The sequence below is a fragment of the Stigmatopora nigra genome, chromosome 2, assembly GCF_051989575.1.
Source record: "Stigmatopora nigra isolate UIUO_SnigA chromosome 2, RoL_Snig_1.1, whole genome shotgun sequence".
NCBI classification, from domain to species: Eukaryota; Metazoa; Chordata; class Actinopteri; order Syngnathiformes; family Syngnathidae; genus Stigmatopora; species Stigmatopora nigra.
In genome coordinates this window covers 7,546,982-7,566,042 of record NC_135509.1, presented here as the reverse complement: position 1 = coordinate 7,566,042, position 19,061 = coordinate 7,546,982, and the positions used below count along the sequence as shown (strand labels likewise).

Below are 19,061 nucleotides of genomic sequence, written 5' to 3'. Positions count from 1 at the left end.
CTGAATTGTGAGTTCCAACAAGTCACCGCAAGAGGGAGCTAAACTATTGGTATTGGCAACCATAATATACAATAGTATTACTTTTTTTGGTATTTGTTTTCTACTTGTCACTCTCTCCTGTACATCCATTATTTAAATATTTGGGCCATTGAGAACAATTGATTGGAACCAGAGTAAGTTTAATAATTAATATATTTATTAACCTTTTCCTGAGCAAGTCACTATTTTTATGTAATTTAAGATCTACTACTTAACAACACAAAGACCCAACATTCATATATGAAGTATGTGGATCTCACATTTTGGGTCATATAGGCCACAATATTAATATCTATGTATTTTAGTCATAACTGATGTGTTAAAACAATGGCTTAATGGGTTAACTCAGATGCAGTTAATAAAACCAAGTGATGAATCTAAACAATGTGGAAAAAATAGTGTGGAAACCAACAGTGTTCCTTTTAAGCAGTGTCAAAAGGTTTTAGGTTGAAGGGATTACACTCCCATTTGAGGATTAAGATCAAACACAGTTCTGTCTTCTTGAATTTGCGCTGCAACATCTTTTTCCCCCCTTTAAATTTGAAGATTTAACCCTGGCTTCAAAGTAAATCACTTGTTAAGGCACTTTTTTTGTCTAGCTCTTCACTTTCTAGGTAATAACTTGTTGGATGAAAAGGGAATTAATTTTTGTGCAAGCCAAGCACAATGTAGATCATTTTAATGGAATATTTTGACAAACAAACGAAAAAAGTGATGCCATCATCTGTTTATTTTCTTAATTATATATATTTTTTGAACAGTCAAATAAGAGTCTTTAGTTACCAGGCTACAGAAGCATTGCTGATGACGTTAACACAACTACTGGTGTTGTGAGACTTACTGTATGTCCTCATATAAACCACAAAAGAAGAGGCACAAAACCACAAATAATAATCCCAAAAAGTTGTGATGTTGCTATGCCAACAGTAATATTTGCTGTGATAGAATAGAGCAGATGCAAAAGTTTCTTCATTCATAAGTCAATTAATTTCCTAAACAATAGCTAAAATTTATTTGATTGTTTTTAGCATCTTAGTTATGTTGGCTATAAACTTTAAATGATGGGGGCTCTATGATGCAATAAAGTCATTTTATTGGTAAATTGTTTTTTTTCTATTCCTTTTTAAACAAACAGGGGTGTGTAGACTTGTTATACCATCATATCACATTTTCCTTTTAATTTTTTAATCCCTTCCATTTTGACAGGAGAGGCCCTGATACTGTAACTTTTCATTTTTTTCAGTTTGCTTTTTTTGGGTGAAAGGTTGTGATGAATGCCAACGTGCCATGAGTAGGGGAAATAAATAAAAACATGTTTAAAAAAAGAAAAACAATGCCCTATCTAAAGTATGAACGTTGTTACTGTTTAGTCGATGGAACTGATTTTCTCCTGTCAACAGCATTGGGGGTGCGGCTTCAATGTAAAGCACGGCTCGTGATTGGCTGACCGCTGATACACACGTGCCCTGCTCTATATAATCTTAGTTGCCTGCGAGTTTCCAGGCGCGAGCTTCAGTCTGTGACAGCAACGACTCTTAACAATTCTCGTATTTTTTTTCTGTACTGGCGTAGAACAAAAAAAATAAAAACAATATCACGGCATATCTCATAGCAAGGTTAGGATACAGCGGACATGAAGGCGTTAATCTTCCTTTTCCTGCAAGTTTTTACTGCTCGACTCTTGCCAGGGGCGAACGGTGAGTACGTCCAGCTCCCATGTTTTACCTTTTAAAATAACAGTTTAAACTATCAAATATGTTAGACTGTACTAGTTGCTGATTCAGAAAGGTTATTTAATTGTTATGTGGTCTTCCCCTGTATCTTTTAAAGGAAAATGTAATGATAGTCAAAGCCAGTTTTTTCCTCAACTGTGTCCGGCGTGGATGAGGGATTTAAGGGGCAATTTTGGACTCGGAAAAAAGAACGTCAATCAATTTAGTCGGGATAAAGTAGAACATAAGTACTAATTGGCACTTATTTCTTTGTTTGCTGTTTAAAAAAATCCCAACCTAAGGGCAGTGGTCCTTTATTGTGGCTCCTCTCGAGTCACGTGATTTTCCATTATACTTGTCCAGCGTTAACGTCATGCCATTGGCGCTTGGCTTTGTTTGCATTTGAATGCATCAAACACATGTGGGCTGATGGATGAAAATGGCCCGGTTGTTTCCACCCTTGCTTCTTTTTCCTCATCACACGCACACTTTGTGAAGAAAAACAATGAATTAAATGTGAACTAAACTTCCTAATAACTGTAATTGACGTTTCTGTTTTCAGGTAAGTGTTGAAGGGTTACATGTTTGAACACGTACTAAACGTTTTAGTTTGAAGTCGCCTTATTAAATGCTTATTCATCTCTTTGGGGTTCTCGCTTAATTAATAATATTGTTTTTATCTTTTAATAAACCACCAACCAGGAGAGTGCCATTGATAATAGTTGTGTATCAAATCAGTTATAATTAAACTACAGTTCCTCATGGTTTAAAATGATGTGAAACACATTGCAAATGTGTATTCCAGCAGAAAGTCTTGTTTAATATCGTGACAAAACAGAAAATTTCTTTTTTATGATGCGTAATAGTGGAGACAAAATGTAAAAAAAACCCAAATTTTCACTGAATTGGGTGAAATATCCCTCATCATACATTTTTAAATGTCATTATTATCTGAGCCAACCAAATTGGAGTATAATCCAGATTGCCCCGGATACTCGCTGTTCATTGGCTACTCAGTGGCTACTCAGTTTGTTTATTTCTTTATTCAAAGTATACTAGGTTCTTATTTAAAAACAAACAAACACACACATTAGATTGAAATCCAAATTCCTACTCTTAGTGTAAATCAAAGCCATAAAAATGGTCACCATGTCCAGGGATTGACTTGCGACCAATCCTCTCTCCAGACTTTTCATGAAAAAAAGCGATGAACGCCAGAACGGTTTGTCCCTCACGTGGCGTAGGTGCGGCGCCCATCGGCTGCCCTCAGATTTGACTCACTTTTCTGGCTTCAGGCCACACCGACGTGTCAATGAACCTCGCACTCAACTTGGCAGCTTCCCAAGCAACTCGATTAAGAGATTTGTTGTCCTTCCTGCCATTTGCCAAATGGCTGTGATGTACGCGCGGCGACAAACCTTTAGCCTAAGAAGGTTATTTAACGGCTGAGGTGGAAGATGAGGTTCTTATTGGCCGCTTGTTTTCGCTCCGCAAGACTTCATCAGGCTAAATATAGCAGAGCAGTGGTCGACCTCGATTTCGTGCACTGAGTCATGCATACTTTAATCAAGTGGAAATATTGTGTTTGTGTTTTGGTTTGTTTACACTTGGTTAAGGAGAATTCTTAGTCCAAACATTTGTTTGACAAATGCGTCATGCATATATTAACTCTTTGGATGTTATTGGTAGCGCTAAAAGTCCAATTCGTTTTAGGAGCAATCAGACCATGTGTCAAAGTGGTGGCCCGGGGGCCAAATCTGGCCTGCCGCATCATTTGTGTGGTCCGGGAAAGTCAATCACAAGTGTCGACTTTCTGTTTTAGGATGAAATTAGAATGAAGAGTATAGATGTATATTAAATTTCCTGATTTCATCCCTTTTAAATCAATAATTGTAATTTTTTGTAATCTTTTTTTCAGTTTTTAGTTAAAAAAATATTTTGTCGTTTTATTGAGTCTGATACCCCTGATTTAGACAAATGGACGTTGCTGTAATTGTTACAGTAGTGGAAGACTGAAGGAAAGTGTCTATTTGAATGATTTTTAATCTATTTAAAGAAGTCGGACTAAAATTGAATTAGGAAAAATACATATTTTTCATACACGACGACTTCTATATCATGGCCAATTAAAAAAAAAAATATATATATATATTTAGAGCCTTTACTTGCTAATTTTGATTTTTTTTCTATTAAATATTATCTTAAAAATAAAAGAACCTTTTTCTTAGCACTGCTGTGCATATAAATGTGTGTGAATATGTATAGGCGATAGATCTAACCTGCCAAGACATGATAGATCATTCCAACTTTTTGGATTTAAATAGCTTCCTCAATCCATTTTTCATTAGAAAGATCATCTCAATTCCTTCCTTCCTTCCTTAATGAATATTTCACACTCCTCAAATCACCCTGCCCACCAAAAAATGACTATATTTACAGGTCGATATTTAAAAACACGCTGGCGGCGAATTGATTTAACAGTTGTGACTGTTGCATTCACAGCTCGTTTTGTTGACAGCGCGTGTGACGCTTGCGTGTATTTTTAGCAGCTGGCGCTGATTTTCTTATTTTTTCTTAGCGCTGCGGCAGATGGCGGCGCTACTCTGGAGCAGCGCTTACAGATTACGCAAAGCTCACCTGCAGCTGGAGTCCCGCTGAGCCTTCTAATAGGTCGGCTGGGGTTACTTCAGGCTCGCCCTGCCTGCCCTGGCTTCTTTATAGCCACAGCTAACATATACCAAATTACTATAAAACCCATTTGTGTCAAAAGTACGAAAACAAAAACAAAAAAAAACAAAAAAAAGAAAACAAGCAATGTTTATTTTTATTTTTATTATTATTTTTTAGTAATTTATATTAAATAAATGCCCATTTTTAAATGTAATATACAAAAATGTTGAGATTTTATCCATTTAGTTTCCATTGTTATCTTTATTTCATTAATATTTGTATGTGTGTATAACATTTTCATTCATTAATTTTTTTGAACTGCTTTATCCTCACTAGGGTTCTTGGGGGTGCTGGAGCTTATCCCAGCTGACTTCGGCCCAAAGGCGGGGTATATCTTGATTTGGTGGCCAGCCAATCACAGGGCACGAGGAAACAGAGAACCATTTAGTCGGAAAAAAACAGTTGGTATACCTTCCCGGGCCACACAAAATGATGTGTTGGTCAAATTTGGACCCCCGGGTTCCCCGTTTGACACCCCTATGATGGCAAAGTGTTTTGCATGGTCCCACCTTTTTAAAAAAACGACAAAAGAAAAAAACATTCCCACACTCTTTGCAGCAGACATGCAAATGTGTGCAGAACTAAAGCATCTGGGCATAACCCCCAATCTTAAGAGTTCAAACCGCAGGGTTGGCAACTTTTACGAGCATTTAGCTGAATGCTCGACTTTCTCCAGCACGAGCGTCACACTTTCAAGGCTAAAGCAGTTAGCCGCAGTATTGACTTAGCCCTTTTATATGGCCCTTGTTAAAATACTAATAAAACTGGTATACTACAAGTAAACAGATGTCGATATACTCAACACCAGGTCTTTTTGATAACATTGTTTATTGCAAAAATAGTCACTTTCCCTAGAAAGAGTTGAGGCCGGTATTCTTTGAATTCTTACTGAATTGTTGTTGTTTTTTGCGTGGTTGGAATATATTATAGAAATTTAGCTTACATGGTTTCAGTTTAATTTGTTTAATAAGTGAAAGGACATATTAATGAACATATTTAAATTTGTGTTAATGAACATATATATGTAAGATTGTAGCCAAAAGCTCATTATGTATGTTGGGAGACAAACAATAACACATAGTAGATACACATACACACCCGTATCAGTTTTAGACAGTATTGTGTTCACAATTTAGTTTGTTTATTAACCAGGCTTTAAGATGATTGGCCAAGAGGTTAAGAGACGAGTGTTTACATATGCTAATTGTTATTGAGTTCCAGGTATGAAGAGAGAAAGTGCTATGGCTAATTTAGCACTATTTTTGAAGGGAGCTACACAGTCACCTCTAGAGCCAGCCTTTGTTTATGTGTTGGAGTTTTTTTGGTACCAAATCGTGCAGGGGACGAGGAGCAAAGTTCAAAATGGGCTTAAATTAGGCACTTTTTAAAGAATGTTACACAATTTCTGTTAACGTTTTAAATGAAATTTGGGGCAGTTGCGGCTCATTAACCAGAGCAACTAATCCAGTTCTCAAAAGGTTGCGGGGTCAAGTCCTGGAAACAGCCTCACTGTTGGCATCATAAATCAGAAATTGCTACACATTGCATTAACTTGCTGAAATTTATGGCCTGCAGGTGGTGTTGTAAAAATAATTCTGAATGGATAAAAAGCAGATCAGAAGATACACCAAAACTCTTAAGATTCCTAAAATACGAAAGTCTGCAACCTTGTTGCTTATATTTGACTTTATTTTTCGAGAAGATTCAACAATTTAGTCTGTTTAGCCTCGGAATTTTAGTTTCTTGGGGGTCACGTGACTGGGCGTTTTTTTTGTCCTCATTCCTATGGGATTAAATTTTGCAAAATCACGCAGGACCCCCTCGGTGTCGGGCCGAGGCGTAGACTGTGACTCACCGCCAATGAGGACGGCGGGCGTCGCGCTGCCCCGTGGGAATGAATTGTTCTGCCAAGTAAATGCTCTCATGACTTCCCAATCTGTCGCTGCGATTCGAATCAACCGAGCGAGGCGTTGTTTGAGGTCGCTCTAACCACGTTTTGTCATGTTCCAACTTTAGTTCATGACATTTCAAGAGTTTTACTTTCTTTAAACGACAATTAAAACGGAATTAGAGGAAATATAGTTAAAAAAATCTCAGAGTGGAAATCACTATCTAAACATGATGGGCTTCTAGAGGAGTTGAGATTATGTCATTTTTGTTTGAAAGCATGATTAAGTGGTTCAAAACAGGAAGTTATTAACGTGGGTGGTGTTTTTGGGAGATTTTAAAACCCCGGGGTGATTTATTTATCTGGAAATTGTTAGCTTGTTTATTTGCCATGCTGTTGGTTCAAATACTTTAATAAAAGTTAGGTTTTTAGGAATTTTTAAGTGGTGGTTTCTGTGTTAATCCATTTTTTGACAAAATTACAAATGCTGTGTCATCATTGCGCTTCCAATTATAACAAAATGTGGTTAAAATATGCCTACTTTGTTTTGCCGCACCCTTAGCCCGGCGGCCCGCCAGGTTTATGAAAAAAATTGGGGTTAAACATGGCTAATATGCCAATTTAAGAACATTGGTTCATTTTTCCGTCAATAGAAAACAAACTAATTCATAAATTAACAATAAAAATAACAAACAAATGCCAAAGAACCCTATAAATGTTAATAGTATACAATAGTGTATTCAATGTCTTTTTAGAGCAAATCTAATTGATTTATCACCATCAATGGTAGCCAATGGAAAACCATTAAAAAAAAAAACACGCTAACTATACGCGCTTAGTTTGCCACAGCAGCTTAGCGTACTCATGCTAACATCAAATATTTTTCTTCACGTTCCAACTCATAAGCCCAGCACTGAAAATTTTCCCCCCGAAGGATACGATAGAATGAGAAAAACTTTTCCTATCTGGTCTGAATTGTTGACTTTGTCACGCTTATCCCAGCACTGGCATCCAAAACTGGGATTTTCCAGGAGGCTTTTGTGGTTTTTTATATTTTTACCACCAACCGATGTGTCACAAATAACCAACGTTTTTAAAAAAAAATATTAAGACTCATCTATTCAACTTTGCTACTCATTATTTGGCAATGAACTTTACCAAAGGGAGGATAAAGGGGAGGAAAGGAAGTTTCTTGCTTCCTCCAGATAAAATGGACGCCAAGGTCAGTCCATAGAAAATAATAGCAAACTCCAAGGTTACGCCACCTTTAGACACAAAAATATTATTTTTAAAAGAACTGTTAGTTGCTTTGTCTGGCTCTAAATGGATTACAATTAAATCGAGCCGCGTTGTCGACTAGACTTTATTTTGTGCGTAAGATTAAAATAGTGGGCTGCACTTAGCACTTCTAATTAGAGCTGGCGTAATTAGATTATCTGGCTACGTAGTTTGCCAGGAGCCAGCAGCTCACGCAAAGTGTCAATGTTCGCAATTTGGCCCGAGAATGACATGTCTAGGAAACTTGTGGCGTTCTAAAAATACACTCTTGTAGTCTTTCAGGTCTGTTTTTTTGGAGGTGAGCCGGGTAAATCTGTGCGAAAACAAGGCCCAGGCTCATTTTTTTTAGTGTCTTTTGGCGACGCTGGAGATTCCAAACCGTCAATTTCACGGTTGTGGTTTAACCTCAATAACAATTACTCTATGTTAATTGTTAACTTGGTTTAGGCTTCATGTATGCGGCTCATGTCATGATCTTTGTGGAACTTCTTAAATGGGCCGCTTCAAATGTGGGAAATATTTGGAAATTCACTTTAAGAGGAAGTAAAAGGCTGGGAAGTACAAAATGAACAAGACGGTAAAATGAAAGTTGAATTGTATACACATGTTTTACTGAGCTTATGCTAACCAAACTCGAATCTCATCCCATCAAGGGTACAAATGTATTTTTTAATTTTTTTAGTCCTTCTGGTTGGAAAATTTGACTTTACTGTCCATTATGAATGATAGACTGCCAACAGAAACACATTAGTACCTCTACATACGAAATTAGTTTGTTCCAAAACTTTTTTCGTAACTTGAAAATTTCGTAAGTAGAGGTGCACTTTATATGTAAATTCTACAATTTGTTCCAGGGTCCTCACACAACTACAAAAAAATCTGAGATTTTAGTGGAAGTGTGAAAGGATTTTGAAAGGAATTCCAAGATTTTGGTGGATTTTTTTTTAAGTGTGAAGAGAGTATTTTTATCCCGATACATCATTCAGTTTGAATAATTTGGACAGGCCTTTCTAGCTCCAGCATTGTAACTACTTTAACTCACTGCACCCCCTGCTGGTTGCTCCCTGTGAAACAACTAAAGTAAAAATGGCACTGTTATCTCTTATACTCTTGTCCGTTTCCACAAATCTTTCCAAATCGGTTTCAGCTGTCATGTTTATTTTCCTAACCCACATTTGTATTACTCCCTTCTCTCAACTCAGCTGATCTGTGCAAGGTGAACGTTTGCTCAAATGGAGGAACCTGCGTCATCAAAGGCAACACGCCATTCTTTTGCATCTGCCCCGACGGATTCACTGGAGAAACGTGCAATGAAACGGAGACAGGTGAACATACCACGAGGAGGTCTTGACCTTGTCATTTTTCTAATACGTTTACCCTTTCTTTTCAGGGCCTTGTAAGCCCAACCCTTGCAAGAACGACGGCTTATGCGCCGCAACGGGACACTCTCGGCGCGGCGACGTCTTCACCGAGTACGTCTGCAAATGTCAGCCGGGATTTGAAGGCGTCCATTGTCAGAACAGTGAGTTTTTGGACTTTCTTCATCAACATTGTACAAAAGAGGACTTTTAAAAACAGTAGTCAATGTGTCAAATGTGACTTACAAGGAGATCTCCGAGCTGTTAGATTCCTTAATTAGGTTATTATGAATTTAGTGAGGTATATCAACATATATATATGACTGCTCAATTTTTCCTCCGGCCTACTTCTGAGTAAGTTTAGTAGTACAGTAATCCCTCGGTTAACGCGACTTCACCTATTGCGAATTTACTACTTTGCGAAATGTTTTTTTTTGGGCTATTACTTATTGAATTTTTTTTAAAGTTTATAAAACTCTTAAGCCTAAGCTACTCTTGCTACTAATACTTAGCACTGAAGTAAACTAAAAATAATAATAGGGGTGACCCAACTTTGCAATTTTTCAATTATTGCGGGCATGTCTGGTCTACATTAACAGCAATATTCGAGGGAATATTGTAATATTTTTACTTTCTTTGTTTGGTCGCCTTGTCGAACTTACGTTTAAGTTAAATTTAGATAATCAGAAAAAATATCAGATTGGCACATAAATCCACGTTATGTTAGACAGTTTTAGGTTTTTGTCACCCGCCTGGGGATTGACAGCTGTTAAGAGCGTCAATGTCACACCTGTCGGCCTGCCTGCCGTTATTCTGGGTTACCACAACAACATGACGCCTCCTCCTCTCTGGATGTCTCGCACGTAAAGGCGCGACACAACGCTAGCCAAATGGGCCTTGTTGTGTTTGATCTTCTTTGCCTTTTTATCCCTTTAGGTTTCTATGGAGCGGATTTAAGCTCAAGAACAGGTAAAAGTAGCAATAACCCGGATGTGTATGCCTTTAGAGTTTTGGATTGCGCTCTGCTTGCACTAAAATGATGCATACCTGACAAACCTGGGCAGAGTTTTCCTTCTAGAAAACTTGCTAATTGATACCTAAACAAAACCCTTCCACCTCTAGAAAAGTTTTGTGTGATAAATATTAAGGTCACTTCATTTTTTTTGCAGTTTGTCATTGTTCTAAATTATTTTTTAAATCAAAAGAGTAAATGTGATTGCGACAAATTAATTGGATTTCATTTCCGTCAATTGGGCGGAGATTAAATGAGTTGAGCTAATAACTTTTGAAAAGATGGCTTTTATGTTTAAATGACTAAGGCAGGACTTTTTGGGAAAGATATGTAAAAGCTGCTGTACTTTGGAATAGCATTTTAATAGAGCGCTATTAATATCTGGTTCTCTCGGACTCGTAGCCAACGGGAAGTGGCGCCGTCGCTTCTGTTGCCGGGCGGAAGAAATTGAATGTGGAGGCGGAACGGCGATTTAATGTCATGCTGGCTTTTAAGGCAGCACGTCTGATGTCGCTGACAAAAAGGAAATTCATGTATGCGGCAGGGAGGGTGTTAAGTACTTAAAAGATTCCATTTCTCGTATTTGTTGAGGATTTTGAAGTTTTAAAAAATCCCCTCTAAGTATTTTGACTTTGACGACCTTTCTTAGAAAGGAAATGAAGCCACATTTGACTTCATCCATCATATTCGCACGCATCTGGAATCATTTTATGCTTTAATTCAATAAGAGTGGTTGGCTTTGATCTTTTTCCCATGTTGGCTAGAAATGTCCCCTCCCCCCATTGCTTGATGTTACCATAGCAACAGTGGGCATTTTGTTTGGAGATGTATAACAACTGTATAACAAGGAATGCTGGCTTCTCTTATACCGTTGATGTAAAAAGGATTAAAAGTACAGTAAAGGGGAGAATAGTTACAAGATTTAAATCAGATATTTGATTTATGTTTAGGTGAATAAGATGTAATAGCTGCATTTGCTGTGAATAACAAAAAATCAGTTTTAAATGAGCTATTGGCAACTGTTAGCGCAAACTAAGCTAACGTTTTGCCTGCCAAGGCTTTATCTGGAAATCAAGCTAGCAGTGTATTAAAAAACCTACATATTATAGTTTGAAACATTTTTTTGAAGAAAAAAACAGTTCTGTATTGTAATTTACAGGCTAAAATAGATTTCTAGCTATTCTTTTTCAACAAAAAAATGCTAGTTGAGAAAACAGCATGTCTTAGCATGAAGTATTTGTAAATTGATTGAATGGTTGTTTTTTTGGGGGGCCCAAATTGGGATAAACATCTCGTCAAGCATGAAAAAAGTGTCAACATGTGCTCATCACAAGTTTGTTGTTGACAAGCGTGTTTTAAATCCTTCAGTCACTCCGCTGAAGTTATGCTTTACAAAAGCGCCCTCCAGCGGCGTCACCAGCAGGTGCATTATGCAATCCTCCTGGCATGATTCTTTCTGTACCTATTTTAGAAAAGCAGGCCAATTTTCACAGTCATATTAATACCAAAAAAGTCCCCATTGCTTATTTTTGTCCGCTACAGCTGCAGTCTAGTAAGCATGGCATCCACTAACTTTGTCCTTCCTTCCAATTTACCAACCGCGTCCATCCAATGTTGACGTCGTTTGTCTTCTGTCCGCAGATGTGAACGACTGCGCCGTGCGGCCGTGCCAGAACGGAGGCAGCTGTAGGGATTTGGATGGTGATTTCAAGTGCCAATGTCCCTCTCCGTACGTTGGGAAAAGTTGCCAGCTGCGTAAGTGTAATCGTATAAAGCGATATTCTTATTTTTAAAAAAATATGTGCCATATAAGTGCCATTTTTTTGTTGCCAATCGCTTTTCAAAATAAAAGGAATTGATGAGCACAATGTTTTTACTAGCTTGTAATTATATAAAGCAGGTATTGGCACAATAAAATTAAATGTAAAAATTAAATCCAAAAGATTTTCAAAAATAAAAATAAAAGTATGTTGATTTTTCACTTTTGATTAAAAAAATGACTACACTAGTCCATATATTATTGTTTTTTCCACATATTGCAGATTCACTACTTTGTGATTTGTTTCCCTGCTATTACTATGTTTTATTGTATTTTTTGAAGTTCATAAAAAGGTGAAAATCCATGCTTGTATCCATTTTTTTTCCACAGGCTGCATTTCCCTACTGGGCCTGGAGGGCGGAGGCGTTGCCGAGTCGCAGATCTCCGCCTCGTCCGTCCGCTACACCTTCCTGGGATTGCAACGTTGGGGCCCCGAGTTGGCGCGCCTCAATAACAAAGGCCTGGTGAACGCCTGGAGCCCCGCCTCTCACGACAGAAACCCCTGGCTTGAGGTACGTATACCTTTAAATCAAGCCAAGTTGCGCTCAAGCTTGTAGATTTGTTGCACTTGTCCCTAAGAATCTGGCTAACATTTTGATCCAAATGTTGAATTCAGGTGAATCTCCAGAGGAAGATGCGCCTGACGGGCTTGGTGACGCAGGGCGCCAGTCGCGTGGGCTCCGCGGAGTTCGTCAAGGCCTTCAAAGTGGCCACCAGTCTGGACGGCAAAACCTACACTGTGTACAGGACTGAGGACCGCAAGGCGGATCACGTGAGTTCATTGGATTAGATTGGATTGGTATCTTTATTCATCCCATATTTGGGAAATTTCATTGTTACAGTAGCAAGAAGTGGGGGAATGCAGTTACAGGAAAAAAACACAGTTACAATTTCAACAGTAGCAGAGTAGAACCCCTCGTTTCCGGCCTGGTAAGCGCAGACAGGTCTTCCATCTTATCCCATGATGGAATGGTTGGTCTGAAGCACTTTTGTCATACCGCACATTCTGCAGATGGCGACATAATTGATCACCAGTTCTAGAATTCAAGTGCTGCACTAGCTAGTTAGCATATGTTGCCACTGCAAAGAAGCTTTTGTCCAAAATATGGTTTGCTGTCATTTGTTGTAATAGTTTAGAGCTCCGTTAAAATTTACTTGGGGCACATTTGCATATTTTTTCTCCTTCCTGTAGATCTTTACTGGCAACTTTGACAACGAGGGCACAAAGACCAACATGTTTGACCCACCAATCATCGTTCAGTATATCCGGATCATCCCGGTGGTGTGTCGCAAGGCCTGCACTCTTCGCTTGGAGCTGGTGGGCTGCGAACTTAACGGTAAATATTTGACTTTTTCTTGTTCTACCTTTTAAGTGCCTTCGTTTATTTTCCTACATTTGACGTTAATTGATTTGGCCAGATGATACTTGCCGCATGACTGCTTGATTCTTGAAGGAATGCGTGTACTACAGTTTCACTAAATCAGTTCCAAAGTGACAAGGGTGTTATAGTTTTGCAGTTTTATCTTTGCTAGCCAGCAAAACCTATGGGAATGTTCAATTTGGGGGTAATGTGGTCACAAAAGAATTTCACGGTAAACTGAAAAGAGATTAGCCTATTTAATGAAAACTCCTTGTGTAGGTGATCAGCGAAAAGGTCAAAGGTTACAGAGGGTAGAAAGGAATTTCCTGATAAATTGGCGACAGATTAGCCTATTAATACAATTTTTTATGGAGTTTTTACGGTGGCAAGAGGAAAAGGTCAAAGGTTACAAAAGTAAGAAATATAGTACAGCTTTGACTTTGGCTGCTTAGGCAGATTTATGCTTTGAGTACAGTTTTTTTTAGTTTTATTTTTGATTGTTTTAATACATATTTTAAAGTGGATTTTCGCTTTTTGAAGGGCCAAGGTCAATGATTATTTATCTTCTGTGAACACAAACGCACATTCATCCAATCTACTCATTTCAAGAGTTTGATTCCATTTTGAAGAGGCACAATTGGCTGACATTTTTTACAGTGTACTACTCTGACACCCCAGGTTGCTCGGAGCCCATGGGCATGAAGTCCAGGCTGGTGTCGGATGCGCAGATCACGGCTTCCAGCGCCTTCCGCACGTGGGGCATCGAGGCCTTCACCTGGCACCCCCACTACGCCCGGCTGGACAAACAGGGCAAGACCAACGCCTGGACTGCCGCCATCAACAGCAAATCTGAGTGGCTGCAGGTAGAAAAGTAGTTAGTTCATAGTAATTCCTTTCTGTGTTTTTAAAGGGACGGTTCCATTATTATTATTATTATTATTATTTTATTTTTTCAGGTGGACCTGCAATCTCCCAAAAAGCTGACAGGAATCATCACGCAGGGAGCAAAAGATTTTGGCAATATTCAGTTTGTCTCTGCTTTCAAAGTGGCCTACAGTGACGACGGATGGTCCTGGAAGACTGTACAGGATGAGACCACAAAGACAGACAAGGTTAGTCAAATATCACATACAAAATATGGTTATAAATGTCATTTGAATATCTTCTATTTAGATTTCTATATGTTGAAAAGAAAAGTTCAAATCAGCCTGTCAAAAACTAAATTCTTTTAAATTTTTCCCTATTTTTTAAAATTTAAAAATGGGAATTTACGCTTTACGACTATTTTTCTATGAACATTTTTTTTTATTAAAAGAAAGAGATTCTAACTTTTTCCTCAATTTTAATTAACACTTATCAATACATTCTAAGAATATTTATGATTTAAAATGACTAAAAAGCGAATTTTAACCATTATGGCAACCAAGTTGGCAGACATAACCGAATAAAACCGTAACGGCACCCCTGCTTTACATCATAGCAATGCGTTATCTACTGCCATTGATATATAGTCACCACTGAAAGCTGACTTTTCTTTTCAGATCTTCGTCGGCAACAGCGACAACAACGTCCACAAAAACAACCTGTTTGAACCCCCCATCTTCGCCCGCCTGGTGCGCATCCTTCCATGGGAGTGGCACGAGGCCATCACCCTACGGATGGAGCTCTTGGGCTGTGACCAGTAGCCCCCCCGTTCGCCCCCCATCCCAGTAAAACCTTCCCTCTTAATCTCTACCTCCAAACTTGGCTCTCATTCCCCAGCCTCCTCTCCTTTCTTTTTCCCCCCGTTCGCCGTGCCTGCAATACCTCGCTGTCCCACCTAGAGGGCGACAAACGCCACCATCGGATCAAACCTCCGCCTTGAAGCTCCCGAGAAGAAGAAAAAAAATGGTGATGTATGTACGTAACTTTACCAGTCTCGCTTTTCTTTCCGCAGAACATAAATCAATTTTATCCGTGGCCAAACAAAACAACGACTTTTTTTTGTTTACAATCGTTAACATCGTTGACAAATGAGTCCGTTCGTTGCAGTTTTTAATAGCACACTTGTATTGAAAGCTACTGAAACTCATTCATAATTGTGGTCAAGGCGTTCACTTTGAGGGCACTTTTGATGTTAGCGTAAAAAGGAATAAAAATTTAAAAAAAATGTTGTTGACAAGAAAGAAAATTTCAGCAAATCAAAGCTGTATTATTATTTTTTTTTTACCACTTTCACCAAACATGTCATCTTTCCACTCCCCATGAATTATGAATGACAGCCTGGCTCAGTATTATACAAGTTCTGATAACAATGCGTATTAATGGGGCGACGTGAAAAATGCATGAGGGGGAAGGTCGACCAACGCCGAACCAGGCGACAGACTAACGATGCTTCAATTTTAACCACATTCCTATGTAAATATATTGAGTCCCTCTTCTGTTTTTTTTTTCTACCGTTGTTGTAAATGTGATGTTTTTCTGTGTTCTACTGGACTAAATCTATGGGATTCCAGTCTATTGTTTCCAACGTTACCCTCATTGGGGTTTTGATATGGTGAATGGCAACCATAATAAATGTTAATAAATGTCCTCCGTCCGATTGTTTTGTTCGAACGGCCCGACTGATTGCAGCTGTTTTCCATTTAAAAAGGTACATGATCAAAAGGCAGAAAGCACCGAGGGCCGGTTTGGCTGTTTAGCATTTAACCCTAACCCAAGCACCCCGGGGAGCCCCCCGCGCACGCCTCCCTTCATCATGCCACGGCGCTCCGCTGAAGGTATCTTCTCGGCCTCATTAGGCTGCTCTTGAAGGTCATTCAAGTAAGTGAAGAAAACTGCATTTTTTTTGCGTAGAATGTACATATTTGTTGTTGTTTTTTTGCAGAAGGCTTAGAGGGAAAGATAACAATTTTTATCGTGTTTCTCCCACTATGGAAATCATGTTAATGAATGAATGAATGCCATTACAAGTCAAAACACGTATAATGAGATTTAAATCCACCATAAAGCGCTCTAAGGATCAATAAATAATACATATTTTTAGCTCTTTTAGTCCTCCATGGGCTTCCAATCTTTTCACATTTCTCTAAAATGTGACTTTAGCTGACAATAATGCAATTGAAGACAAAGTATTTCTAAAATGACAAGCTAATCATGTAGTAAATTGCTATTGCGTTTAGATACCATTTGCCATTTTTTTTTTAAATCACTACAGTAAACCGTGTTTCTTTTACATTTTCCTTTTAATCTTCTCTTGGGAAAATGTTTAGTTAGTTGTTGTTGCTAAGCGTCAATTACAGAAGTGTGAAGGCTAAAAATAGCGCCTTCGGGTAGAGCTTCAGGCTGAACGCGATGAGGACTGTGATGAAATTACAATAGAAATATGATGACATCATTATTTAAAGAGTCATGCCTATTATGTACTGTTGTTCTTTTGTCTTGCATCATTTTTTAAATACTTTACAAAATGTTTTCTTTTTTTGTCGCCTAAACCCAGTTAAAATGGATTGAGCATCTATTGACAGCCATGATATTTTTTTTTTAACTAACTACCACAACACATACTCTAACAAAATTATTTCTCCTGGGATGGATATGATAAGGATGTTATCTTTGCTTTTAAAGTCCTACTATTAACTCAATCTGTACTTATAGTGAATTTGATAAATTGGTCTTCACTGAGACAAAAAAAAAACACGATACATTTTTTTTAAAAGTGCAAAACACAGGTTTTGATTGTCGGGTAGGAAGCCAAAATCACTTTTCGGAAGTTATGTAGCGTAAGCTGGACTCCCTTTTCCGTTTAGTTACGTTTTTGTGATCTACCTAAGGAATGTTACGATATTATTGGAGAAAAAAAATGTAATTCATGTCAACACTGCTGATAAAAGCTGAATTTTTTTCTTCCGTCTGACTAAGCAGGGTTTTAGCACCTAGCGACTTGTCCACGTCAAAGTATTCTGTCGTTTTTTTATCAAAACAATTGACTGATGACCAATCGGTAGCTTAAAACGAAATTCTTTACCACTTATTTCACCAAATGACCTAATATCCGTTTTATATTCCAACTCGTCACACAATAAAGACAACAAGTCTTGACTCCTGTTTAACCATGAGTCATACGCCCTCTGCTGGAATTCTTACCTTACGTCATTGGTTTCATTTATGCAGAGGCAAATTATAACAAAAATGACTTATTGTGCAATTTTAATCGTTGTGGAGCTTTGTGAGTCTTGATTATGTATTTCTGAATACTCATTGACATGATTCTATCATTTAATATGTAAAAAATATAATGGCTAGTCAAAATTTAGGGCTATTTAATGGTTATTGACATTAAAATCCAACATAAAATGTGTTAACTGAAATCCCAACAGGAGTCGGAAAATGTGAAGTGTACCAATGAGGGTATTTAATGTTTTTTTGTGTGTAGTTGAAACCAGATAGTCAAGTAGGGGGTGGTTGAGGATAGCTCCTTTTCAACCTCTGTATAACCTTTATTGACTCTTATTACCCAGCAGCCCTCAGGGCAGATTCACTGTTAAGGACCCTCGGGAGCGAAACTAAATCCCACCCTGACTACCCGGCTCAAGGTTGATAGCGTAACAGTTGGCGTCCCTTTTATAAATGCGACCATTCTTCCTAGAGACCTCCCACATCCCATCATGTGATCGGAAATCGAACCCGAGCACTGGTAGGAAAGATGGGGGTTCTTGAAATGTATTTAATGTATTTTTAAGTATTGCATAGTGACGGATGTCTTATCCAGTCATCATCAATGGCAGTGAAACAGGATTAATCTGGTTTATGTTATTCCAAATGTGTCATCTGGCGTTTTTTTGTCTTTTTGTCGGCTTCCTCCCGAAATAACTTCAAAGAAAGCGTAAATATACAAATTACAGTTGACAACATGTGAGTTAGTGTGTGTTAGTGCGAGCGTCATTTTCAGGGATAGAAACAAGTTCTTTTTTTTGCGATTGAAAAACCCATCTGTTTAAATGGCATTGGGGCTAGCTTGTTTTTTGTTTTCCTCTGAAAATTTTTAGAGATGAAATTGTCGCGGAAAAATTCACCTGCCGCCGTATGTCCGGGAGAATTTGGACTCTTTTTGATCACATGTTTATGTGAGTGTTTATGAAGAATTTCCCCACAGATCTTTCTGGATTTGATTGGCGGTCCTAACATGGAGGCATTTGCCGTAAAATTCCACAAAATACCCCCTTTTTTACTGATTTATACCGCATTTAAAGCTAAATTAGATATATGCTACATAAGGCAATTAGCTGGCTAATAGCCAAAACAACGAAATCAACCAAAGCACCCAAAACACCCAAAACAATCAAATCAACCAAAACACCAAAATCATTGGTGTCTTTTGTCTTGGCGTTGATTTCAATTGACGCTCTACTTTTACTCTTATCTTTTCAAGTGGTTGCGTACCGACATGTCTCCACGCACAGCGACACAATAGACATCCGCTCGCCACGCCATTCAAACGAGCGCACCTAAATTACAGCCCTCTGCTTTCTGACAATAGGGGTGAGGGGATTGTGGTATTTGTGGCCCCGGGCTGGAGGCTTTCAAGTTGGGTCCTGGGAAGATGGCGTGAGAGGATGGCTTCACCTTCAGGCTTCAAATTAGGCAGTGCTACACACAAATTTGACTCGGTGTTTGAAAGCTTTCAGGGACCGTGGACGTCTATTCTGGACATTACTGTAGGCCAAGGGGGTCAGACTTGGGTTGGTTCACGGGCCGCTTTAACGTCAACTTGATTTCATGTGGGCTGGACCATTTTAGATAGAATATTTAGATTTTTTTTTTTTTTAATAAATGGATTAAATGAACTGGATTAAAGGGCCTGAATATTCAGTTTTTTATAGATC

General features: G+C 38.4%; 1 protein-coding gene across 2 annotated transcripts; it reads left to right on the top strand.

The window, feature by feature from the left end:
* Positions 1-1,527: 1,527 nt before the first annotated feature.
* LOC144191174 (lactadherin-like) lies at positions 1,528-15,768 on the top strand. 2 transcript variants are annotated; one of them, XM_077710882.1, is made up of 11 exons: positions 1,528-1,736; positions 8,850-8,972; positions 9,038-9,169; positions 9,942-9,974; positions 11,659-11,772; positions 12,167-12,348; positions 12,453-12,608; positions 13,029-13,173; positions 13,876-14,060; positions 14,154-14,309; positions 14,739-15,768. In XM_077710882.1, exons 1-11 carry the CDS (start codon positions 1,673-1,675, stop codon positions 14,880-14,882), a joined length of 1,434 nt encoding a protein of 477 aa, XP_077567008.1. In that variant the 5' UTR covers positions 1,528-1,672; the 3' UTR covers positions 14,883-15,768. The 2 variants fall into 2 exon arrangements, with proteins under 2 accessions (XP_077567008.1, XP_077567009.1); XM_077710883.1 differs by lacking the exon at positions 9,942-9,974.
* The last annotated feature ends 3,293 nt before the right edge of the window (positions 15,769-19,061 follow it).